Source organism: Stegodyphus dumicola, chromosome 2, assembly GCF_044657685.1.
Source record: "Stegodyphus dumicola isolate Sdum_Otavi_A_Nest chromosome 2, ASM4465768v1".
NCBI classification, from domain to species: domain Eukaryota; kingdom Metazoa; phylum Arthropoda; class Arachnida; order Araneae; family Eresidae; genus Stegodyphus; species Stegodyphus dumicola.
The window spans coordinates 278,095,707-278,123,114 of record NC_140769.1 but is presented as its reverse complement, the minus strand read 5'-3'; the positions used below and the strand labels follow the sequence as shown (position 1 = coordinate 278,123,114).

At 33.4% G+C, this 27,408-nt stretch overlaps 1 protein-coding gene and 1 long non-coding RNA gene across 6 annotated transcripts in view; one reads left to right on the top strand and one right to left on the bottom strand.

Moving 5' to 3' along the window:
* The window catches only part of su(f) (cleavage stimulation factor subunit su(f)), a 139,770-nt gene extending 126,190 nt beyond the window's left edge, over window positions 1–13,580 (top strand). The window contains exons 19-21 of the mRNA XM_085812206.1: window positions 4,330–4,424; window positions 4,507–4,570; window positions 13,111–13,580. Coding sequence (XP_085668332.1) covers window positions 4,330–4,424; window positions 4,507–4,570; window positions 13,111–13,307 — 356 coding nt within the window. The 3' untranslated portion in view covers window positions 13,308–13,580. The remainder of the gene's footprint in view (window positions 1–4,329; window positions 4,425–4,506; window positions 4,571–13,110) is intronic.
* LOC146998982 (uncharacterized) overlaps window positions 8,024–27,408 on the bottom strand; it is a 40,780-nt gene continuing 21,395 nt past the window's right edge. For 4 of the 5 annotated variants that reach the window (XR_015039899.1, XR_015039900.1, XR_015039898.1 and 1 more), the window contains 3 exons: window positions 22,041–22,129; window positions 15,442–15,603; window positions 8,024–8,267 (listed from right to left, as the gene is read on the bottom strand). This is a non-coding gene — a long non-coding RNA (uncharacterized LOC146998982). Of the gene's footprint in view, window positions 8,271–15,441; window positions 15,604–22,040; window positions 22,130–27,408 lie in introns of all 5 variants that reach the window. The other variant, XR_015039902.1, reaches the window with a different exon arrangement.

Sequence of the window (27,408 nt, the reverse complement as noted above, 5' to 3'; positions counted from 1 at the left end):
TTAATAGTGGTATTTAAGCGTAATTTTTCTATTCAAGCTTAAATTAATTAATAAGTGTTTCTAAATAGCTAATATCTATATATGTCTAGGTAAGTATAGAAGTAAAATGTAAAATTAATTATATAGTAAAAATGTAAAATTGTACTATCAGGTCAGTCCATAAGTTAGTGCGCATAAAGAGTATGTGTGGAATTCACTATGACGCATTTACTAAAACAATACAATTTTGAACCTGTTGAAACTTGTCATCGTTTGACTAACATATTATTCAGTTCATCACCAACTTTCGTAAATATCGAACGCATTTTAGTACCCATAGAAGATGAATATAGATAATCAGTACAAACGTGGCATGCTACATTTTTTATTTTCGTGTAGTGAATCTGCCTGGTTTGCAGCGATAAAAATTAATAGTGTACACGATGAACACACTATCAGTGTAAGGACTGCCCAGAAATGGTTTTAAAAAATTTAAAGTTGGAAAAAGCAGCATGGATTATGAACCCTGTTCAGGACGTTTTGAACTGTTAGAACCAAAATCAAATGATTAACTTAGAAGTTTATTGTGAACAATTTTGCCATCTAAACTCAGAATTGATCAGAAAACAGCCACGATCGGTGAATATCAAGAAAGTGTTGTTTCATCGTGATAACGCTAGACCGCATACGGCTCGAACAACGCTGCAAAAAATTAATGAATTTAAGTGGGAGCTTTTGCAACATCCTGCTTACTCCCCAGATATTGTCCAAGTGATTATCACTTATTTCGTGCCTTACAAAATTTTTTACTGGAAAAAAAATTAAATTCTAAACAGGATGTACACAATGAACTTTCAAATTTTTTTTCCATCAAAACCAGAGTCTTTCTACGGCAATGGCATAAAAATGCTGTCTGTAAGATGGCGAGACATTGTAGATAATGGAGGAAAATACATAATTGATTAAAATGTTAAATTGTGTTTTTTTATATTATTTAAAAATTTACCAAAAAATGCACGACTTTATGGACTGACCCAATAGTATGTGAAATTATCTATATATGTATAGACACCAGAGTCTATATATATATATGCTTATCAAGTTAATATTAAAATTTATTTTTTTAATTATTTAAGTGACTAGCAAAATTGTAATAAAGTGCACTTTTAAAAGTTAAAATGTATGAATATTCAAAGTATCTATGACTCTTTCTTTGGATATGGATCCCGAACTCATATTTAAGTTTACATTCTCAAATAAGGCATAGAATTTTATAAAAATATAGTTGAATCTGGAATATATTGATAACACACTCATTATAAAATGTTGTATGTGTATATGAAAATATAATTTAATGAATTGCTGAAGACTGATAATAAAATTTCTCAGATCGAAAAATATTAAGGTAATTAATTATCTCAGTAAAAAGATTAAAGAAATGTATTTTTTATGCAATTATTTATTTTCTTAGAATAGAAATCTGATTTATTGAATTGACTACAATTTGAAATGTTTTAAAGATTTTGCTGTCCCCCCCCCCCCGCTCTTTCTTACTTCAAAATGATATATTTTGTACTTTCTAAATTAAAAACAGATTTGAAATTAATTTTCACTATCCAGCATCGAATTAATTGCTGTTTTTTTAACATTGCATCACCATCACAATATGCCATTAAGATTAATAAACCAGTATTGATAGACACATAATCTTAAAATTGTAAATCTTCAATTTAATCAAAATCTCTTGAATGTTTATATGGTAACAGACATTTAAAAGAGATTTAAGTCTCTGTATTTTACAACATCTCTGTGAGTATGCATGTAAAAATTGCATTTTATTTTTAACCTTTTAAAGCATAATGAATATTTTTTGTATGAGAAGTAAAACACTGTTACAGATCATTCCTCATGGCTGAAACTTTTTATAAAATTATCTACCTTAATTTGAAAAACTGTAATTGGAAATGCATGTTTAGTATTAATATTTGTGAAAATGAAGCTTACAGTTACCTTTTTCAAGTTTCTTGTATATTGTATTTGATAAGTACTTACAAATACATTCCTTGCAATTATAATTACTGTTTTTTAAAATTATCTATATATGTCTAGACACCAATAGTTGGTGTTCACACATTTTTGTAATGATTTTGCAAAGATTTGTATATAAACAAACTTTAGAATTTTATTTTCTAATATGTTCAATCGGATAACAATTTTCTTGAACTATCATATCCCATCTTGATTTCCACTATAAAAGTCCTTTTATCAAAAAATCAAGGTTGATTTTTTTTCCATTCCTCCTTCACAATTATCCAGAGTCCAACCAATGTTTCGGGATGTCGCTTATAAAGAGCTTGTTTTAAAAGTCCAAATGCACAATAATCCACAGGAGATATATCAGGGGACTTGGGTGGGATGCATTTAAAGAAAATAGCTTCAATTCCAGTATCATTTCTCATTTTTCAAAAAATAAAACAGTAGATTTAGAGGTATGGCTTGGAGCCTTATCCTGATGGAACTTAATACAGTGAAGATTGTTTAGATAATGGATGAGATGGAATTTCTTCATTAAAAAATAGGTGTTAAAACATATTTCTGATGTAGTTCGACTGTCACAAGCGCAACTCTGGTTGGCATTCTGCCAAAACACATAGACTCATCCAAAAGGGGCGATATTACTTGCTGTGATGTGAAAGGTCTTCTCTTCTCCAGAAAAAGCTATGCTGGAGGGAAAGAAAGTCCCCATCCTTCCACCCTATTTTGAGAATAACTCGGTCTGAATGGCGCATGCGTGTTTGCGCTCATGGTCGCGGATGAGGCGGTAATCCAAATTAATTTTGCCGATTTTAGTCCAAAGGGGCTTTGTCCCTGAAAGACTATTATTTTCGTTTTGCGTTGAATCACTATAAATGTTCGCTTCACTTTTCAAACTGTTGCCACCTAATGTTAGAGTCCTGCATTATATTTGAAGAAATTAAATAATGAAAAATCTGCTAAATGTATGTATATTTGTGCATTGTGATAAAACAACGGTACAAAAAGCCATCGAGTTTTGAATGACGTAATCCTACCGCGAGTATGGGCACGTGAAAGCCAAAATTTGGAATTTGTTTTATTATCGATTTCATATTTTGTAAAACTTTAACGAATTTTTGAGTAACAAATTCAACGATTTGAAAGTGAGCAATGGCAACAGTCTACGGGGGGGACCTTTTTATCCCCAGCATGCGGAACTGTGTATCAGAAATTCCAAAGATAGGTTCATTTTAAAATTATTTTGCGACATTGCTATTGAACTGAAATTTATGGTTTAAGTGCGAAGAACATGATATTTAATAAATAAAGGTAACACACAAAACGTTAAAAAAATGCCCCTTTAGACATAATTTAAAATCTGAAACCTTCAGATTTTTTATTATTATTATTATTATTATTTTTACTTTCCTTATTTTAAGTTTTCTGTTATAAGAGAATCCAGTAATAACCATAAAACCTTCAGCTTCATCAATTGTAACTACATATTTCCATTTTTCTCCTGTCAAATAATTTTCATACAGCAATCCTAGTCTTACGCCAAGAAACATGTTTTGCAATTAGGTGATGAACATCATGTTTTTATTATTATTATTATTAGCTTTAAATCAAATTTTATTCACAGTTCCTACACACATATTTAAAGATGTTGCAAAAACTCTTTTGGGGGGGAATTTGATTTCCCTTTAAAACATGAGATTTAATTAGACCTGTATGTACCTTTGTTGGGTATGCATTTTTTTCCCAGTCAGATGTAAACGTTGATGTTTCCTACCATTTATATTAATTATGTCACTTATTTGATGTGTTGAAATATTAAAGGCATGCTTTTCACATCTTTTCACTTCCTTGTACGAAGTAAAAAGGAAGTATTGTAATCACAAAAAGTTTTTTTTAATAACTGAACAAGAGTCTTTCTCTTCAGACAATGCAAAAATATAGCCTTCAATCCATTGTTGATTTTTCAGCAACATTTTAAAGAAAAGAATATTTTTAATGCTGCTGACAATAATTAAACCTTATTCCAATTGGATGCTAGTCACGTTTGTATTTTAAAATTAATATTTAAATTCAATTATTAAAAATCGAATCATTACAAAAATGTGTGAACACCCTCTGTAGAACCACATCAGAATCTATATATGTTAAAATTATCTATGTTTATCCAATAACTTAATAATATAAATATTTCCTGTTTGAAAATCAATGTAATCCTTATATTTCTGGAACCAGCATACACATTCAAGAATAATGCAATGACTATGTTTAAAAAAAATACTATATTTTGCTCTGATTTTATGAATTTAATTCTTACAGCCACTGCTGCCCATCCGGTGCCTGGTGGTGTATTTCCCGCTCCTCCAAGTGCTTCATATTTAATGACATTACTTCCACCACCTACATCCTTTTATGTAAGTGTTTGTAAATCAGTACTACTCTCTCCTGTTTCAATCTCAGGATGTATTAATAGAATTATATTCTTGTATTATTCAGGGTCCATTTGTTGGAGTTGACGAGTTGATTAAAGTTATCAAAATGTGGCGGCCTCCAGAGAATGGTATGTTTCTGTTTCATAATTCAAGTATATTATTAAAAAATCACTTTTTTAATTAACACAATTTGTTAAATATTTTTTATTTAAATTCATTTAGATATAATAATTTTATATTAGAATGTTTAAAGTTTTTCTATTTGAGATTAAATTCATTCATTTCTAAAGGTAAATCTACTGCAATATATTTCAGTTGTATTAAATTTTTAAAAAAATATCAATCTCGGAATTAATTAAAAAGTAGTGCATTGAGGGTGATGTCTTTTAACATGGATTTAGATGCAGATATTATTTTTTGTTTGTTTTAAAATAGCTTTTGATTTTACTTTGGTTACTTGTAGAACCAGAAATGGAATTTTTTTTCTATCTCATATAATATCTTTGTACGCTAATACTCCAGCAGTAGCATAGGCACAACTTTTGCTGATTTTTTCAAAGCACACCAAAAAATCTATAATATGTTCAAAATAACATACAGGGGAGGAAAACTAATTTCAGTTTCTAAAGTGCTGTTGTTTTGCTATTCTATTAGAAAACTTTTCTGATATACTAGATATTTTTTCATTACTCGTGCTGTTTTCCTGTAGACAATAAGGTAAGATTTCTTAAATGCAAGGTAACTCATTTTAGGTCTGAGATGTTCCCTAATTGGTTTGTATTTAGAAAAATTTCTCTCGCAACAGTTTTGAAAAAAAATTCACAATAATATTACAGTACACAGAACAGTTTTCTGGTTTTGATTTGGTTTATTGGACTATAGTAAAGCATGTGAGGGCTGTCTGCTTAAGGGGGGGAATGCCTTTGTGAAGGACATTTTAAAAAAAAACTGGTTTAACACTTAAACTTCCCCAGTACACACGAGGAAATCTAGATAAATGCCTGTTCACCTGTAATCAGATCAGTGTTCAATGTGCTGCTGGTGACCTAACTTATTAAACTCCAAAAATTGAAAGCAAATGTCCTTTCATCTCTGTTTTGTGAGAGTCCCAAACAGTGACACAAATAAAGTACTGGAGTATTTTTCTATCAGTGTGAAATTTTTCATTATTTATTTCGCTGTAATTATAATTTGAGATTTGTATTTTTCATTTAAAGTTTTGATGGAATAAGGAGAGCATAGCAAAAACATGAACTGTTTGAGAGCTGTAATTTCTTTGAATATTCTGTCTGGTTTAAAGACAATATTCCTCATTTCAGTTTTGTACGATCATTTGTCGTCTCACGGTTTTTCGCACCGTTGATGAACAAGTGGATAACTTGTAGCTAAATACTTGTAGTTTGATCTAGAGCCAAATCTATTGGCTAGTTACATGAGTATTTTGGTGGCTTACCTTATGTGTAATGTATGACAGGAACAAAAGCCAGTGTTTCTTTTATGATATGAATATGAGTCCCTTTGTCCCTTCCCTTAAAAACAGATAACTGTGGTGAGCTTTAATATGATACAATAAATCCCAATCCTTTTTGTTTTAAAGATCTATATAACTAACAATTGTATTTTTTGCATGAAAAATGCCACCCCCAGAAATGTGCTGGCCTTATGGACTACTTCTTCCATTATTACTTTTAGCCAGACCACCGCAGTATTGCAGTGAATGCTCAGAATGAATTAACAAAAAAGCTATAAATGAACTAATGTTAAGCATAGTCAGTTTAGTATATGATAAATAGTGATTAATGAACATTCTTGAATATTGTTTATAAAACAAGTTTTACTTTATTTCTACTTTTTATTCTAACTAATATATATACACTAAAATACCTATATAGGGGGTCTATGGGAATGCCTTTCATAAAAAAAAAAAAAAAAGTTATAAATAGTGTCATCAGAAGGTATTTTACTTTGAAAAACTGTAGTAAAAATGTAAATCTTTGTCGGTGTCATGCAGCAGCTGTTGTAAAACATAGAAACATTAGCGGAGACGTTGTTTTCAATGTGCTTGTTGCTTACAATGACAGTAAGTTTACGAGATCGTGCTTCAAAACGGTAATTTTGCAGTAGCTGCTCTTAGAAATTTTCGGACTTTGAAGGAGATTCTAAGATGTCCAATGAACGTTAAAAACCTTTGGAAAATGATAATGAAATGTGAAGAAATGGGATCGCTTTCTGTACGTCCTGTAAGAGGAAAAAAATCCTGTTTCTGCAGAAGCAATACAGGAGGTTACACTTCAGGTTGCAGAGGACCCAGCTTCAAACTTTCAGGCTAGCACCAGTGTCCGGGCTATAGCAGAAGCTCTGGATAGACCACGTTTAACTGTCTATAAAATCTTGCACAATATCCTCTGATATTATTCTTATGAACTTTCACTAGTGCAGCGGTTGCTTCCACATGATTTTGATGCTTTACTCCGGTTCCCCTGATGATGCTATTTGTAACCAATTTTTATTTTTCGCTGAAAGATATTCTCATCCCTTCATTAAGTCAGCCACAAAATTTCACAATTTTCTTATCACTGGTTTTGCTTAGGCAGCTTTAAAATAGGGTTCCTTAATTATAGATACCCCGTATTATGTTGCTTAAGAAAATATTGCCAGGTCCATAAAAATGAGACACTTTTTAAAAAAAAAAGCATTTATTTTTCACACCGTTTCTTGTTCTACAAATTTTTAAAACAAAATTAATATTGAGGAATAATAATTCAAATAATACAGTACAAGAAATTAAATCAGAATAACTAAAATACATGAATTACATTATTCATGGCTTTACAATTCTGCCACTACTGGTGGCGAAAAGAATTTGATCATCATGAGTACATTATCCAATTCCAGTTTAAACAATCGCTGTAGTCAGCCACAAAATTTCACAATTTTCTTATCACTGGTTTTGCTTAGGCAGCTTTAAAATAGGGTTCCTTAATTATAGATAGAGTTACATTTTTCTATATGCAGTTTATCAGTGTATTAGAAAAATATAAAATAATGATCTGGAACTATATTATTATATAGTTTCAGATCATTATTTTATATTTTAACACCTTTTAATAATAATATTATAATACTTTTTATAATTTAACACCTTTTAATAATAAAATGTGCAGTATTAAATTAACATTTTAATTGTATTATTTTATTATGAAAAATAACTTTAATGGGATAAAGATAATAAAATGTCTATTTTAAACAAGTTTTGTACGTTACTTCTATTATTTTGCAGTGAATAAAAAAGTAATGTTTAGGTTTAATTTTTACTGCATAAAAATAGTAGATTGTGCATTTTGTTTTTATGCAAATAAAAGTAAATTAGTCGAAACATGTTGTGTATTGGGATAAATAATTAAATATTTTTACTGAATTTTATCAAAAAAAGAGCTGGTTTTGTATTTTGTTTGTGTAAGTTAAAAAATGTTTCATTTTTTGACTGTTGAACTATAATACACTACCCGACATTAAAAATGCAATAATACCAAGGAGTGGCCAAAAAGTGATGAAACTCAGCATAGAGAGAGAGACAGCAATGAACAATAAGTGACCTTTATTTTGAAATTATATGCATAGAGTAAAAACAGCATCAGTTCAGTAAGTTGTAGGACTACCTTGGATGAAGGCACATCACAAAGCAACACATCTAAGTACACAGTGGATGAGACTACAGATGGTGTCCTGACGAATGGCTCTCCAGAACAGCAGTGGCCAGGGAAACATCCATACACCTTGCAGAGCACATTGCCTCATGGGAGCAGTGTGTGGTCAGGCGTTATCCTGCTGATAAAGGGCACTGTTAAAGCATAGCAAGTATGCTATAACAGGGTGATTCTAAATTGCTTTTACAAATTAAGAGGGGTGATAGTACCTATCCAAATGAGCAATAATTACCATAGAACATAGGGTCACATTCCACTTTGAGAGGCAGAAAAGAGGAGAGCAGAAACACATTGAGGAAGAACAAAGAGACTATCTCCTAAGAATTAACCGTATGAAATTTTGCACTGAGAAGCGGCAGCATTTTGGTCTTAGTTGGTACCGGAGAAAGCTAATCAGAGCAAATGGTGTCCTTGATAAAATCAGACTTTTCATGACTACTCTGACAGAGTACACATGTGAGGAATTGGCAGATATTCACCTCACACACGGTCGAGCAAAAAGGAATGGACGCAAAGCATGAAGATTGTACAAACAGTGGTTTCTAACTTGTCGGTTTCCAAGCTATCCAGCCTTTTCCAATGTTGAGCAAAGACTGTGAGAAACCGGGTTTTTTTTTTTTTTGCCATCTCAAGCAATGCAGGACGTTCGTGAAACGCCAGAAATGGAGGAATGAGTTTTGGCTAGATTTGAATCAGCTCCTTCCACAAGTATGAGAGCAATGTCATACGAAATAGGTATTTCTCAGCCAGTGGTGTGGCGTATTTTACAGGTGGAACGCACGTACACCTGCCACATGCTAAAAGTGGAATCTTTGGACACAGCTGATTATTCCTGCCAGGCAGACTTTGTGCATTGGATACTTGGACTGGGGAATAATGATCTAGGATTTCCTGTATTAATATTGTTTTCTAATGAGGCAACATTCAACAGAGAAGGCATTTTCAATGTGCACAATCAACACTGATCTGACAGCAATCCCCACTGCACTACCCCTCCACCAGCAAAAGTTTTCCGTGAACATCTAGGCAGGTATCCTAGATTACCAGGTAGGCCCTTACATAATGCCAGACCATTTGACCAGTGCAACATACCGTATCTTCTTGGAACAAGTGCTTCCCAGTTTTATTGCAAGCTGTTCCACTCCCCCTCCAGAGAGACTTGTGGTTTATGCATGATGGAGCCCCAGCATATAACTCCGTAACTTTTTTGATGCTACGAATCCCACAGGATAAATCGGACATAGCGCACCTGTGTCTTGGCCTCCTGGCTCATTGGACCTCAACCCATTGGACTTTTTTTTTCTGGGGGTACGTCAAATGTTTAGTGTACGAGAGGACTGTGGACTCAGCTGAAGATCTTGTGGCAAGAATCATTGTGGCGGACAGAATTAACATGACAATAGGAATCTTCGAGAGATTCGATTCTCACCACGAGATCTTAGTATGCCTGCCTTAGACGTTCACGGAAAATTTCTGCTGGTGTTTGAGGGGTAGTGCAGTGGGGATTACTGCATCCGATGCACAAAGTCTGCCCGGCAGGGATAATCATCTATGTCCAAAGATTGCACTTTTTGCATGTGAAAGAGGTACTCGTGTAAAATATGCCACATCACTGGCTGAGAAATACCCATTTTGTATGCCTCTGCTCGCATACTTGTGAAAGGAGCTGCTTCAAATCTAGTCAAAACTCGCTCTTCCATTTCTGGCATTTGTGCATTTTGCGAACATCCTGCATTGCTTTTTGAGATGGCAAAACCGGTTTCTTGCAGTCTTCAATCAACACTTGAAAAGGTTGGATGACTTGGAATACAACGCTTTGGAAACTGCTGTTCATACTGTTCAACTTCCCGTCCATTTCTTTTTGCTTCAATGTATGTGAGTGCTTCCTTAATTCTTGATAGTCTTGTTCTTTCTCGATGTGTTTCTACTTTCCTCTTTTCTGCTTCTCAGAGTGGAATGTGACGAACCTATGTTCTATGGTAATTATTGCTCGTATGAATGGGTATTATCTTTATCACACCTCTTAATTTGTAAAAACAATTTAGAATCACCCTTTGTTTATTTTCCACATATTTTGGGCCGTTGTAGTGCCCTAAAATCGTAACTGAAACTGATACAAGCACTATCTATCATAACAGTACCTGACATTGAAAATGCAACACCAAGAAGTGACCCAAAAATTATGGAAATTTCACGGTAGATGCATGTCACCGAGGTACGTGAATGATATAAGGGAAGAAATATTGAATGTTCAACTTTTGTGCTGTTATTTCTGCTAGGGAAAATCATCATAGAAAATTTATTCTTGGTCTCTCAAAATGCATGTAATAGCGAAAAATAACAGGCCATTGTCAACGGAGGCAGTTCCAGCAGACAGACGATTTTATGAGCGGCATGGTGGCAACAATGGCTGGAACAAGGAAATGTGGCAAGTTGCAGGGATGCCGGAGCAGCCAGAGTGATGTCAGTATGCGTGAATCAACGTATCCACTGACAAGTGGTTGGATACCCACCAGCCACTTCTACCTCCATCCTGCAGTATGCTGATGATCCCATATCAATGAGAACCATTTGCAGTTGATTGGTGGCTAACGGCCCCCACTCATGGTGTCGATTAAGAAGATTGCCATTAATTCCACATCATAGATGCCAACAATGGTGCCGGGCTCGAGCGGATGTGAACAATGGAGTATCACAGCATTGTGTTCTCAGATGAGTCACTCTTCTGTTTCTCCAATGAAAGTTACTGCATATGACTGTGGCATCGGTATGGAGACAGGTCCAATCTGGCAGCAATTGTGGAATGCCCCACCATGTGGCAACGATGCATCATGTGTTGGGTGCTATTGCGTACGATTTCGGGTAACCTCTGGTTCGTATTCAGGGCACCATGACAGCTCAGTATATGGTGATTCTAAATTGTTTTTACAAATTAATAGGGGTGATGGTACCCAACCAGACGAACAATAATTACCATAGAATATAGGGTCGCATTCCACTCTGAGAGGCAGAAAAGCAGAATAATAGAATTCCAACCTGAACTTACAATAGTGTTGGGACAGCAGTAAGGAAGAACAAAGAGACTATCCAGAATTAACTGTGTTAATTCCTTGTGAAGTTTGATAGTTTCCTTTGTGAAGCGTAGTTGGTGCCGGACAAAACCAGTTAGAGCAAAATTCCTTGAAAATGGCCCAACATCATCACTTCAAGCATTACCTTGATAACATCATCCAAAACTTTTCGTGAATGCTATGGTAGAGTATACATATGAGGAATTGGCAGATATTCACATCACATGTGAAGCAAAGAAGAATAGATCTTAGTGTTCATCCAAGACTGCGAGAAACTTCTTTTTTTTTTTTCCCCAACTCAAAAAGCAATGCTGGGTGTTCGGAAATGCCAGAAATGGAAGAGCGAGTTTTGATTAGATTTGAATCAGCTCCTTCCACAAGTACATGGACAGTCGCATACAAAATTAGTATTTCTCAGCCAGTGGTGTGGCGTATTTTACAGGAAAAGGTTAGATGACTTGGATTCCAAGTTTGAAACCGCTGTTTCTGCAATCTGCGTGCTTCGCGTCCGTTTCACCGTATGTGAGGTGAATATCTGCTAATTCCTCATATGTGTACTCCGCCATAGCATTCACGAAAAGTTCAGACTATGTTATCAAGGACGCCATTTCCTCTGATTGGCTTTATCCAGTACCAACTAAGAACAAATGCTGCTTCTTCTCAGTGCAAATTTGCATATGGTTAATTCTTGATAGTCAGGAGATAGTCTCTTTGTTCTTCCTCAATGTGTTTTTACTTTTCTCTTTTCTGCCTCTCAGAATGGAATGCAACCCTATGTTCTATGGTAATTATTGCTTGTATGGATGGGTATTTATCACATCTCTTAATTTGTAAAAACAATTCAGAATCACCCTGTATATCCACATATATTCGGCCATCATAGTGCCCTGAATACGAACTAGAGGTCACTTGAAATCATACGCAGTAGCGCCCAAACCTATAAAAGAAGATGCACCTTTGTAACATGGTGGCATGTTGCACAATTGCTGCCCCACTCATACACAGTGACTACCATTGGAGAAACAGAAGTGTGACATCAGAGAACACGACCCTGTGATATTCTTGTCCACATTGCTCGAACCGCGGTTGTCATCTATGATGTGGAGTCAATGGACAGTCTTCTTAATGTGCGTCACAAGTACAGGCCGCTAGCCACCAGTCACATGCAAATGGTACTGGTCGACATGGGAACATGCTGCAGAATGGAGGTAGGAGTGGCTTGGGGATGTCTAGCACTTGTTGGTTGATGCATCGATACACGCTTGCTGACGTCACTCTGGCTGTACCGACACCAGTCCAACATTTCACATTTCCTTGTTCCAGCCACCATCGCCACAACCGGTGCACTGTGGATGTGTCCAGCTGAGATTTGCTGTATGCACCAACTTGCCCTTCTCGGTCACCATGCCCCTCATAAAATCGTCTGTCTGCTGGAACTGTCTCGTTGACGACAGCCTGGCATTTTCTGCTATTACACGCATCTTCTGAGACAAGAACAAATTTTCTGCTATGATTTCCCTAGTTATAACAGCACAAAAATTTAACATTCCATATTCTTACCTTATATCTTCTTCAACATGCACTAGAGCTGCACATTTTGTATCATTTGCATAACTCGGTGACATGCATCTGCCCTGAAATTTGCATAACTTGGGGGCCACTCCTTCTTGGTGTTGCATTTTCAATGTCAGGTAGTGTATGATAGATAAAGAAAGTTCTAGTACTTGCATCAGAATAAGCCAAATGATTAGATATATGATCCTATTTATTCAATATCTGGAATATTTGGTACTTCTCAATTTGTTAGTGAACCAGTTCCTTTTCAATGTATATCCATAAAACTCAGTAGTGATATGTCATGAGGATTGAAATTTAACTTTTCTATTTTAGCTCCCAGACCCATTGAAAATGGTATCTCAAAAGATATGGAAAAATATTTTGAACATGCTATCAATGCAATGGGTGATTCAAAAAAGAGGAGGACAGGTGATGGTCTTCAGGATGAAAGCGACGATGAAGAAGGTGGAATGGCCCCACCTATAAAAGATGTATATCGAGCCAGACAGCAAAAGAAAGTCAAAACTTGAGACATTGTTTGTACCTAATAAAAATTCTGTAAATACGTGTGGATGTAAGCAATTATGCATAACTTCCATGTCATTGCTCAAAATTTTCATTTTCAGAACTCTTTTTCCATGTGTGAATGAGAGGATGAATGTTTGTATCACTTATGTTACATGTTTTGCTAACAATCATGGTGACATGGATTTTAATGGCACCTATTGTTTGAACATGATAATTTCATTTATAGTTTTTTATACAAAGCATATGTGAAAATAAACTATTTCATTGCCATATCATATTGTTGATTTTATTTTGCAGTATGTTTTTCCTAGACATTAAACATGAAATTTAGGAAAAAGAATTTTCACAAAGCAATTTAGAGAAGTTATAAAAACATATCACAATATATATTTAAATAAGTCTCTAATCTAAATCTGTAGTGTAATTTAATTTCTTATTCTGTAAATTAAGCAATTTAAATTTTATTATTTAAAATAATAAAGTTCTAAATAATTACTGGGGGAAATGGTATTTATATGTTTTATATTTATGATTAAAGCCACTGTAGAGTAAGTATTTTGTAATAAATAATTCAATTCATTTAGCATCAGCATGTCATAGAATTTGTCCGATAGCTCAATTAAAGAACTTGAATGAAATCAGCCAATTCAACGAGTTTGTCTGGGTGAATGAATGTTTCTTTAGACCAGTGTGTGGCACAATATTATCTCTCAAGGTATTAAACACCAGTATACAGACAATAGAAGACAGTAATTCCAGGCAGCCCAAAAGAAACATTGATCTATTCCGAAAAATGCACTGTATCAGCACCTATAACGCAATCAATTTTATGCCTCTGACACATTAGAGCGCCTCATGGAGACCGTATTGACAGGTCTTTCCTACGAATCATGTCTGATAGAGCATTCAGAAAAATCTTAGAAGGTGCTTCAGAAACCGTAAGAAGTCAATCTAAAATTAAATCCCGTGAAATGTAAACTATTCAGAATGGAAGTGACACCTCGGACATGTCACATCTGCCGAAGGTGAGTTTGCAGCCTGCCGTCACTTTTTTTGGATCGGAGATGTTCTAAAAATGTCCATCAGCTGAGAAGTGTCCTCGAAGCTTTACACCTGGTATACGAGATTTGTGACAGACTTGACAGAGAGCAAGCAATAGTTTCTGTGGACCAAATAATGTGAGGATACATTTAACAGACTGAAGGAGACTAAACATCTACTACAATCCTCTACATAACCTCAGCCCGACAATGCATTTATTTTTGACATGGTTGCAAGCGATGACAGCGGCGCCGCTGTTTTCTCCCAAGAAATAAACGGTCAGGAACGTTGTCATAGTGTACAGGAGCAAGTGTCTACCTAAATGAGAGAGGAATTACTGTGCCCCCTATAAAAAAAAATGCTTGCCATAGTTACAGCCATAAAACATTTCCATCATTACCTCTACGGCAGAAAATTCCTGCTTCGCACAGATTATGTGCCATACCTGGTTTTTAAATTTCAAGAATCCCGTAGGACAAATACCCAGGTGGATACAAAAGAAAAGAAACCAGGAATATTACATCACTACCCGTCATCGGAAGGATCATCATCACACAGAAACGGTGACATGTTGCCTACAAAAGAAAAGCTCAGAAAGTAGCCGATATTGTTCCAGGGCCGAAGCGAAATACGAGCTGGTTAATCCAGTCACATGTCAGATTGCAACTTCAACATTGGCTGATTGAGACCCATGGAGTGAAGAAGTTGGGAAAGACCAGTTGGGAGATGGCGGCATTAAAGCCATAATTGATTTAAAGAAGTCTTCAAATAGGAAACCTTCTTTGCAGGATATTTCGATCTGTAATCCTATGACAAAACAATATTTGGCTCTCTAGGAACTCGCTCAATATTAGAAATGGTGTCTTGTATCGTAAGTTCGAATCAACAATCTAACATTTATATAATGACAGAAATGCAACACTAAAAAGGTACTGAAATCTCAAAAATTTTTATCAAAATATACCATGCAAAATAACCATTTTCATTTTTCGTAAGCACAATTTAGTAAAGAAATTACAATGTGTCAGTATTAAAGAAGTCAATCTAAAATTAAATCCCTCGAAATGTAAACTATTCAGAATGGAAGTGACTTACCTGAGACATGTCACATCTGCCGAAGGCGAGTCTGCAGCCTGCTGTCACTTTTTTTGGATCGGAGATGCTCCAAATATGTCCATCAGCTGAGAAGTGCCCTCGGAGCTTTACACCTGATATATGAGATTTGTGAAGGACTTGACAGAGAGCAAGCAAAAATTTCTGTGGACCAAATAATGTGAGGATACATTTAACAGACTGAAGGAAACTAACATCTACTACAATCCTGTCATAACCTTAGCCCAACAAAGCATTTTTTTTTTTTTTTTGACACGGTTGCAAGCAATGACAGCGGCAGCGCTGTTTTCTCCCAAGAAATAAATGGTCAAGAACGTTGTCATAGTGTACAGGAGCATGTGTCTACCTAAACGGGAGAGCAATTACTGTGCTCCCTAAAAAAAAGTTGCTTGTCATATAGTTACAGCCATAAAACATTTCCATCATTACCTCTACGGCAGAAAACTCCTGCTTCGCACAGATTACGTGCCATACCTGGTTTTTAAATTTCAAGAATCCCGTAGGACAAATACCCAGGTGGATACAAAAGAAAAGAAACCAGGAATATTACATCACTACCCGTCATCGGAAGGATCATCACGCAGAAACGGTGACATGTTGCCTACAAGAGAAAAGCCCAGAAAGCTGCCGTTATTGTTCCAGGGGCAAAGGGAAATACGAGCTTGTTAATCCAGTCACATGTCAAATTACAACTTCAACATTGGCTGATTGAGACCCAGAATATCCTTTAGCATCCACAACAGCTTTTAAACGTCTAGGAATAGATTTTATTAGTTTTTTTTTTCTTTTTGTAATTTCTGTATCAATGTTCATCCATTCTTCCATCATGACTGTTTTGAGTTCGCTTTTCGTTTTGATGTCGTGTTTTCGTACTCTACCCTCCAGTTCTTTCCAAATGTGTTCTATGGGGTTTACATCTGGAGACTGAGGTGGTGTTTTCAAAACCTGTGGACAATTATAGAGACATCACAGGCGAATGTTGAGGGCTGTATGCTTAGGATAGTTATCATGATTAAAAATAAAGTTGTTTCCAATACCCAAATTTTGAGCTGATAATTTTAAATTGTCTCTTAAAATATTTAAATAAAGAAAATGATTCATTATGCCATCAATAAATACCAAATTACCAAGTCCTGATGCTGCCATGCACCCTCACACAAGAATACCTCCACCGTTATGCTTAACTGTTCCAACTAATTTCTTAGAAAGAAGTTCCTCGTTTTTTCTTCTCCATACAGTTATTCGACCATCGAAACCCAAAATGTTAAATTTGCTTTTCTCAGCAAATAGGACATTATTTCAGTATGTTTTGAGTGTATTTATCACTGACTTTGCAAATGAAAGCCTAAGCTTTCTGTTTTTCGCACTAACAAAAAAATTTTTATGGGCAGAACGCCCATGTAATCCAGCTTCTCTGAGAACTCGTCAAACAGTTTCAGGTGAAATTGAAATAGAAAACTTTTCATTAAATTCTGCAGAAACTTTTACAGCACTTAAACATGGGTTTTTCATAAATTTTCTAATAATAAATCTCTCATCACGTTTAGTTAACTTTCTCCATCGACCTTTTCTTACCTTGTTTTTAATCCGATTTTCTTCTTTAAAGCGTTTTATCACATACTGCAATGTAGAATAGAATAAATTAACTAATTTAGCGATATTTTGAATTGATTTACCACTACTATGGTGAAAAATTATCCATTTTAGAATGCTGTTTGTAATTTCTCTACGACTGCGACCCATTTTTCAATAATAAATAGAATATTATGAAGTAAACAATAAAAAATTTAAGCAGACGATTTTTTAAATGTCACCACAATGCAAAAATTAAAAAAAGCCACAAACGATAATTCTAATTTTGATTTTATCCAAAAATATTTCAATGTACGAAGACTTTTGTGAGATAAAATGTTTGTCATTTTTTTTATTATTAATTTCTTAAAAATAAAGTTTTGCTATATTTAAAAAATATTTCATGTAATTTTGTTACGAATAGATTATAGATCTTATTATTAAAATCTCATTCAGAAAGTTTACTTTTAATTAATGGATAGAGCCCTATTTCAATGAAAATCATAAGTGTACGAACACTTTTAGGAGCCTCTGTACATATATAATTTTACCACTTTTAACTTTGCTGAACTGGCCTAGATCTTTTCATTATGCAATATAAGGTAGGGTCTTAATTGCAATATAAGATGATTTTTTCCATTTTTTTCAAAGAAATTATGTGCATCCATTAAGATTTGTTCTAGAATTGGATTTATCTTTAAATCTGTTTGAATTTGAGTTTCACACAAACCAACAGGCATTTATTTCAGTGCAACTAAGATCAGAAGTGGTTTTCATTTTATTATGGAGGCACCTAACAGGTGGCCACCATTACCTCCTATGAGAGGACAGACAATTTACATCCATGTCTTCTCCGTGATTCGAACCCACACCTTACCATACCATCTGGGCACATACGTCTCCATTTTAACCCAGATCTTCTAATTCTGCAATGCAGTTGGCTGTTTAAAAATGTTAGGATTTTGCTTGGGTTACCATATTTTGTTTTTTATCAATTACTTCGCACTTAAGAGCAAACAAATCATATATTGCTAAATAAGTGATTGATTGTAATATAATTTTAAAGTAAACTGAAATAAACGTTTGTAAAGTAAAATGAGTATAATAAATAAAATAACTTAAACAAAAAAAAAAAGTAAGTTTCAAGCAAGTAAAAAAAGATAAAATTTACATTCAAGCAATGTTAATTTTCAAAAGTTTTATGTTAACCTTTTGAAGCCAGGGCTTTGGTAGCAGTAAAAGCCTTGAAAGGATGGGGAATCTTGAACCGAATGCTTTCCCCCCTTTAAGGATTTCTCTCCCCCTTTAAGAAATCACCTCCTATTTGCAACAAAGATTCTTGTGTGTAGTTTAATGGATTCTCAGAGGGGTGCATCTATGTCGCAAAAGGAAGGGAAGTGTAGGGATTAGTGACTAGACTTTAAGATGCTTTTCGTCACTGAGGGAAAATTTCATATTACAGTTGTTCTGGTGTAAACCTGAAATGTGTAAAAATGTGTAAACCTCCATTGAAGAAAATGCCAGTGCTTACAATAATTATTTCTATCGTATCTTTATATTAATGTTATGTCAAAAAAATTATTTCAACTATTTGATTATATCCTTGGACAATTTAAAATTCAAACAGTCTTCATCTCAGTCTTTTTTTTTACTGTTAAGTGTCCTTATAATTTTAAATTTGCTTTGGTATATATTATCAAATATAGCTAGCTAGATCTTTGAACTTTCTTCCATACAGGGAATAATTAAAAAATAAACGCTTAAAGCTATAGAAATGATTAAAAATTAAAGTTCAATGGAACTGTTAAAATTATGCTCTATAGGCATAATGAAGTTTTAATTTTACATAATTGTTCAAAATCTGCTTGATAACATACTGTTTAAGGAGGAAACTTTCAGCAAATTAGAATATAACTGGTTTAATTAAAAACAATTTTATTTTATTGTAGACTGTTAGTATTGCAATGTTCAACTACATAAGTGCTAATTAAAATTTAGTTCTTTTCCAAAATTAATGCATAATAAAACATACGCTCAAAAACTGTTTTTTAGAATATTTTATACGCCATTCTTAAATATTTGGGGAAAAAAAGATTATTTAATCATTTACTGTTTTATACTTATTGAAAATTAGTAAGTGATATATTTCAAATATTAATAATAGATTGAATTTAAGTCATTAAAAATGTCAAATTATTTAGTATGTAAACCCATAATTCAAAACGTAAATTCCATTTGTCTTTTTTTTCCATTTAGCTAAAATTCCCAGCCTCACTAAGGGAACGCGTTCACTCGGGTATCAAAATTTAGGTAATTTCTTAGTGCAAAGAGTTTTTCAAATTGAAGGGAAAATTGTTTGTTATGCATAGTGTCTGCAAAAACTGTAGGACAAAAGTCACACGAAAATTAGTTGTTGTCTTCAGTACTGTATTATGTTATTCTATATTATGCTACATAATTTAGCACATTAAGAAAAATTTACAGATAATTTCAGGTGGCCGGTCAGCAAAATTCTCTCCTGTTTGAAAGCGTCCCACGTGAATTTTTCTATTTCCTCTATTGTTTAAATCAATTTGTTTCAACTCCAGAATGTCTTTGTAGCAGCCTTGACATCAACCATGGCGGTATGGTGGAATTTAAATTCTACGATATATTAGCGAGTATCTTTACTTGCAGTTACTCAAAAAATCTTCATTGTCAGGTCATGCAAAATCTACACTGGCACAGTTGAATTAACTGTTTTTCTCTTTTTTATTGAAATGAATGACAAAGGCATTCAATCACTTAAAAAGTCAAGGTTCAGAAATTTAGATGGGGAACATGTGTTGTCTTAGAACAATGATTTGTACATTATTTGAGAGCTTTTACATCCTGTTTATATTCTCGGAGCTCAAAGGACAGTGAAATTTCACAAATGCTACTCTAATCTATTCTGAACATCTTACTTCAAAATTATTTGACCGACTGTGAAATCGAGACACTGATACGGAGGTACATTTTAAAATAACAGTGCATCAGTACATATGAAATCTAATGTCTAGAGATGACCTTTCAAACTGATTGACTAGTTTTAGTGTATTTACGATTTCCATGTTTCAGACTGAAACTGTACAACTACTGTTGTTTCTTTGACACAAAATTTATATTTATGTTCTTGTGATTTGTCTGAATAACAGTACCATCACAGTAAACTTCCATGTGTGAAGGTCACTTCAGCATAAACAGATATATATGGAAATAAAGACCAGAACTGTTAAGAATGAATTGATAAGAATGTAAGAAAAAGTGCTTGTACATGTATACAAGTATGTGGGAATTTATATTTGTTTATGGAAATGTATACCTACATATCCATGTTGTATATATGTTTGCACTGATATGATATGGTATAAGAGCAGATATGCACATAAAGCGGAAAGCATGTGTACCTTTAAATGGGAATAACGTATATATAGACACGTACATGTACACACACACACAGGCACACATATGCATTTATATATATGTGCTTGCGTGTGGATTTATGCATACGTGTATAAACATACAGGTATATGTATGTGTATATATTTCATCATCAGGTTCTTGAAGAAGTTTTCGTATTTCTTCTTCAGTCAGACCTCTTTTCCTTTTCGGCATATTGCTAGAAAAATGTCAAAATAATTCCTAAAAAACTTACGAAAATATGCAATATTCTAAAGCAACGCAAGGCTCTATTTACAATTTACAAATGCAGTTATCGCGAATTCTGAAGCTATGTAGCTACAAGAACTAAAAGGGGAAAATTGGGAAAAGCCGGATTCTTAACACAAAGACCTTTGACAGAGATAAGTGGTTAAAACCCTAGGGATGTCAAATTTGATATTTCACCACACTCTTTCAGCCTGGAAAATGGGGCAAAAAGACATTGGCCACTAAAGTGGATAACCCTGTCATTTCAAGCAGAGGACTCTATGGCCACTATAATGGCCAAAAGGTTAAACATATGAGAGTTGCATTTAGAGGTGAAATAATAGCAAAATAAAAATTTTGAAAAAGAAATACATGTAATAAAATATTAAAGTTGAACCTCTTTTATCCAAGAATATTGGAACAAAACCAATTCACATAAAACATTTTTACAGATAAGCTATTGTTGGCATCTTTATAAAGGTGGAATACAATTATTAAAAATATTATTTTCAACTTTACTGATATTTCGAATATATTTTTCATAAATTACACTAAAAATGTTAAGTTTTTTTTTTTTTTTTTAGCTTTTAAGCTGCAGTCTTTGAAATGACTGCAGAAAGTTTGAATTGTTATATTATTTTTTCAGTTCATTTTTTTATTCTTATTTTAATCATTATTTTCAGTCGTCATGTATTTTATAGTTATCCATTAACTATGAAATAAAATGCACCATAGGTGATGAAAAATGTCCTGTTAACACTGATACAAATAAAACGCATGCATATTTAGAAAAAGAGTGCATTTTATGAAGGGGTGCTTAATAAAAGACTACAAATTTCAATGACTAATTTCAGAAATACTTTTTGGAGTATATTAAACAACATATACTCTTCTGATACCTGCCCAGATGGTATATGGATTAGGGAAGCCTGAGTGTGATACTGAAGGGCCCGGGTTTGAATGCTGGAGAAAGCATGGATGTAAAATTGTCTGTCCCTTCTTAAGAGGTAACAGTGGTCTCCTACACAATCAAATTGCCACCACTTCTAGAGTGGCTCACATTATAAGCAGGTGCCCGCCATTGAGGAGGGGATATTTTTCTGATATATCTTGATAAAATATTTGAAAAGCATGCAGTTTTATGCAAAATTTGTGAAAGATAACAACAATTATATTCATATAATGAATATAATTAACTGATTAATGAATATATATAACAATAAATATATTAATAATATAAAATAATAATGATAAACAAATTTAAAAGTTGAGTTAAAATATTCGGAAACTTAATAACTGTTTTAAGCTGAATCCAATTGTTTAAGAATAATACAACTTACATAAATGTCACTTCAGAAATCTGTCATAATTCAGGTTGTTTTTCAGAAACTGTATAAAATCCAATCCCAGTTATGGTTCAGCAATAAATCTGTAAAAGAAAATATTGTACAAATTAATATACAAAAAAAGGTTATACAATATATAATGTTTGTAATTATAGCTAGACAAATATAATTTTACATTCAATTTTAGAAAACAAATGTTAATCAATCTGAGTTTGTGCATTGCTGGAAAACAGTTTCAATGCAAGAAAGTAGCTTTTTAATTTCTTATGAATCTCTATTTCAAGAAATCCAATACCAGTTAGGAAACTAGGAATTTACTAAAGTTTTACATTAATAGCTTCTGGTGGCATTTCTCATGAACACACCTTTCAGCAGATATCAACAGACGTCTTCCTTTCTTGATTCTGTTGTCTACTGACTTTAATCCACAGCATTTTAAAGCAAATACTGGTGATGAAAAATGTCCTTTTTCAAGAAATACCTACTTAACACATTGAGCGCGGCACCGAATTTGCTGTCCTTTCCGTTCAGCTGGCAGCGAGCTAAGCCATATTTTTGTTTAGAATCTTTCAATACATTTCATTAAAACTAAATTTGATCACATTTCATTGAGACTATATTTATTTTTTAACTTTAATACTGTCAGTCTCACGAACCGATGCCAGCCAAACGAAAATTCCAGGGACCGATGCCGGCCACATGGAAAGTTCACTGCCGGTGCCCAGGGACCGACGCTGCGCTCAACATGTTAATCTCATAGAATTACAGGATCAAGTAAACGAGGGCACACTTACACACTACTTGATAAAGTTTATCATTATTCCAACCAATTTTTCTAATTTAACCTTAAATTATGTTTACAGGGGGAAAAAATTAGCCATAGTCAGTCATTAATTCTTACATGAATTTGCAGTAAATGAATGTAGATATGCAATGCATGATGCAAGATCTGTCTTCACAGACTTGGGGCATTGACTTTACATGATGAGGAAGCTCTGGGAATTTTTGAGCTAAAGATCTTATGTTGCATTCTTGGTGGAGGTCCAAATGAATGGATTATGGAGAAGAAGATCTAATTTAGAACTCTATAAAATTTACAAACAACCTGATATAGTAAAATTTGTAAAATTACAGACTTAAATGGGCTGGCCATCTGGCTAGAATGAATGAAGATCGTCGTTGCAAGAAAATCTTTCTGACAAAGCCCATAGGAAATAGCCTTAGGGCAGACCCCCACTAAGATAGATTGATTGTGTCGAAAAAGATTTGAATATTTTAAAGCAGGGAGTGGAGTCGGAGTTGGGTAGATTTTGGGATAAAAGGAGTCTTGTATTTTATAGTTGGAGTCACTAAAAACACGTCAACTCCAGTTTTTGCTGGACAGTTTGAATTTGAAATGAAATGAATTGAAAAAAAAATTAATGACAAACTGAGTTAATATTTTTATTTATGAACTATATACATTAATAAATAATTATTTTCTATTTTATTGACATTAAATAAGTATAAGGGAGCAGGATGGAAGTGATATTTGCCACTATTTATTAAACTTATTCATTTAGTCACAAATCTCATTGGTAAATTTAGGTAACCAGCAATAGCAGCAAGAACTCCCAAAATTGATGCCATTCTTAGGAAGCGAGCAGGAAAAGGAGCTATTACTGATCAAGCAATGCGATGGAGAAGTACATATTTGATGATATAGTGGTTGTTAGAATTAAGAACTTTTTCAGAAGATGTAGATAACCCTAATGTTTTACTAACAGAAAGACTGTGGAATGATCTTGCAGAATTGGAAACTCTTCTTTCAACACTGCATATAGCCACAAAAAAGCTACAATCTGAAGAATGAACAGGAGGCGAGAATGTTAGAAGATGTAGATAACCCTAATGTTTCACTAACAGAAAGACTATGGAAGGATCTTGCAAAAATAGAAACTCTTCTTTCAACACCGTATATAGCCACAAAAAAGCTCCAATGTGAAGAATTAACAAGAGGCAAGACTGGAAGAATGCGATTTTTGTTGTTTCTGAAATGGAGGTTTTATTGCAGATGGAATCATTTCTTTAATGAAGAAAAGAGAAACTAGTTTGCTAGACAATAAGATCTTGCTGCGTTCAATATATGTAGATCCAAAACGCCGAATTTTGTTACATGACGAATCATTTAATAAAGACAAAGAAAGCCATTTGTGAACTTTCATTAAGAATGAAACTATGTTTTGAACAACTGGAATATTCAAATCAGGACAGTCAAACTGCAGACATTGCAACTGAGTCTCTATCATCCTCCTTCACTGATGAATTAGATTTTGAGTAATATTTGGATAATATTTTAAAGGCTAACGCAAAGCGTATAAAAATAAAGAACCAAGAGCCTTTAGATATAAAAATGAAAAAATACAAACAAGATTTATATGCGGCCTTTGAAGAAACAAAGAAATATAATTGCATAACTTCTTTTAGAACTTATAAAAATCTATTCTGAAAAGTTAATGAAGTAACCCTAACAGTAACAGCTCTTTCTCCTACTTAAGTCAGTGTGGAAAGACTCTTCTCAGCTCTAAAGTTTATCAAATTGTATCTATGATCCTCTAACAAATAAGAACTTACTGAAGTTATACTGTTTCTTAGAAATTACTAATGCCAGTTTTTCTATTTCATAATAAATGCTAATTAATATAAAAAATTTGCTATGCATCAATCTTTTTCTATAGCATCTATTACTTTTTTTATATAAAAAAATAAGCTGTAACCCATGTGTATGTTTACATATATATGAGGCAGTCAGAGTCTTTAAAATTCCAGGAGTTGGAGTAGGTCATTTTCCCTATCGACTCCACAGCCCTGTTCTAAAGGTTAAAAACTTGAAAACATTTGCCAAAAATAGAGATGCCTGGAAAAGGCCAGGGCTGTCGAGCCATTGAAAAAGAAACATGATGCAACTAATATTTCCAGTGGAACAATGCCTTTATTTTAGTGTAGCTACTTCAGTAAATGCACAAATAGACATTGAAGTGTTTGGTTTCCTTATTTAAAAATGATTCTCTACTTCTGTGTATAACATGCAATGAGGGAATAATGTATATTCAGGGATGGATTACAAATAATTTAAGAACATACAAAATGCATATAAGTGATAAGATACAAGTGATAAGATACAAACACTTTTAAGTAATAATTTGCTTCCTAAACAAGTGATAAATTTAGTTGCCAAGTAATTATATAGGTACTTACGTATTAACGCAACCAGGCCAAAATTCGCATAAATCGCCAAATTCGGCGACCCTACTTACGACAACCCTACGTGTTATACATAGTTTTGTAAAAAGAAAAAATAACACTGGGCGTGAATAAATAACACAGCATGAATAAATAACACAGCAAATAGCACAGAAAAAATAACACAGCAATGGGTTTTCGGCGGAATTTGCCGAGAAAAGAAAGAGACTTTTTTGGTTACTGTACCTAACTGAAGTGTCGTTACCCTCATGGAAAAAATTTGCGAAAATATCAAGGAAGGAAGCATCATTTATTCGGATTGCTGGAAAGGATACAATACAAGTGAGTTTGAAAATGCTGGATTTCTGCATGGAACTGTTAATCAAAAATATAACTTTGTGGATCCCAACACGGGCGTTCACACACAACATGTAGAGCGCATGTGGGGCTCAGCCAAATGGCACAACAAAAAACAGAGAGGAACAGCCCGTCATCATTTTGACTCATACCTTATCGAATTTATATGGCGCCAAGCTCAAGCTGTTAATGGCGAAGACGGTTTTCAATCAGTGCTAAAAGCAATAGCCAAAAGATTTCCGCCGAAAAAATAATTCTGCAACCTTTTCAAATTCGAAACCGGAAGGGTTATTTTATATTTTAAAACAAAATAATATAAAAAACTGTATTAAAAATTATCTGTAATTAATAAATGTACATTTTCTTTCTATTCATACTTTTTTACTCAAACTTACAAATCGCGCCAACCTGGTTGCGATAATACGCAAGTACCATTATATATTCCCCAGATAAATATTACAGCACAATTTTGAGATGATTTGTTACATTACAAACTGGCTGAATCCCATCATTATGCACACCTTGCACAAAAAAAAGGGGGGACGGTTCTATAGACTGATTGTCGAAATTTAACTTGTGTTTTCCATGTCTCGAAAGTGCAACTTAGGATGTATATTAGATTTATATATAGCATTGTTCTAACATAGGTATTTTGACACAAAAATCGAACTTTTCTGAAATAACATATAACGTTTTTTCCATATTTCGATTCTATGACTCAAATTATGGCAAGGTGCCAAGTTTTGCAAAAATCGCAGTAGTAGTTTTAAAAAAAATTAGCTCTCAAAATTTTAGCTCCTCCATGTTAATTGAACTTGGTATATGGTTTAATAATATTAAACTTATTTGATTCTTCCTTTCACATTTTGAAAGTTAGGTTCATTCCAAATAAAATTCGCTCATTTTTTATGATTTATTTTTAAAATTTGTATTTTTAAATAATTTTTATAAATTTTCCAAAAAAAATTTTGAACTATAATCTACAAAATTTTTACCGTTGTTTTAAAGTATTCCAAGTTTTGTAAAAATCACACAAGCAGTTTTTAAAAAATTAGCTGCAAAATTTTAGTGTTTCTTATTTTTTCTAAGCACACTTGCAAAAAAATTAAAGAATTAAAGTTCTTGATTCAAAATTTTCTAAGTTATACATGAATTTACATTTCGGTGCGTTTTGAAGTTTGGCATATTCGTTATAAGCGATAATAACACCAAATGTGGTTTATGCACTTTGTTAAAATTATTTGAAAATACAAACGATGACCTTTCTTTGGCTCATGTAAAATTGAAAAAAAGAAAAAAAAGGGAAAATACGTTGCCATAAACTAAGAAATTTGCTAAGTGAATAAATTATTATTGGAGCAAACTGAAAAAAAATATGCCAAGATAAATGCTTAAATTTCTCACCAAAAATTTCAAAATTGAATATCTAGGCATAATTTGAGACATAGCATCGAGACATGGAGGAAAAATGGAATGGAAATATGAAGTAAAATTGTCTTCAAAGTAAATTTTTTGGCATTGTTCTAAATGTTATCATCCCAGGGTTAGTGTTGCAAGAGAAATACTTTTCATCCGGATAGCCAACCTCTTTTTCCTTAATAAAAATCCTTAATTATTCAGATTAATATATAAAATATATGGAAGTTGTTCTGAATATGTAATGAGCTAATTTAAACAAAGATAAGAGTAAGATCAAAATATAAACTGGTTAAATAAATGCAAGAAAATTTAATCAAATTTCAGAGGAAACTTTAGACAAATTCTGAACTTGACAGTAAACTGG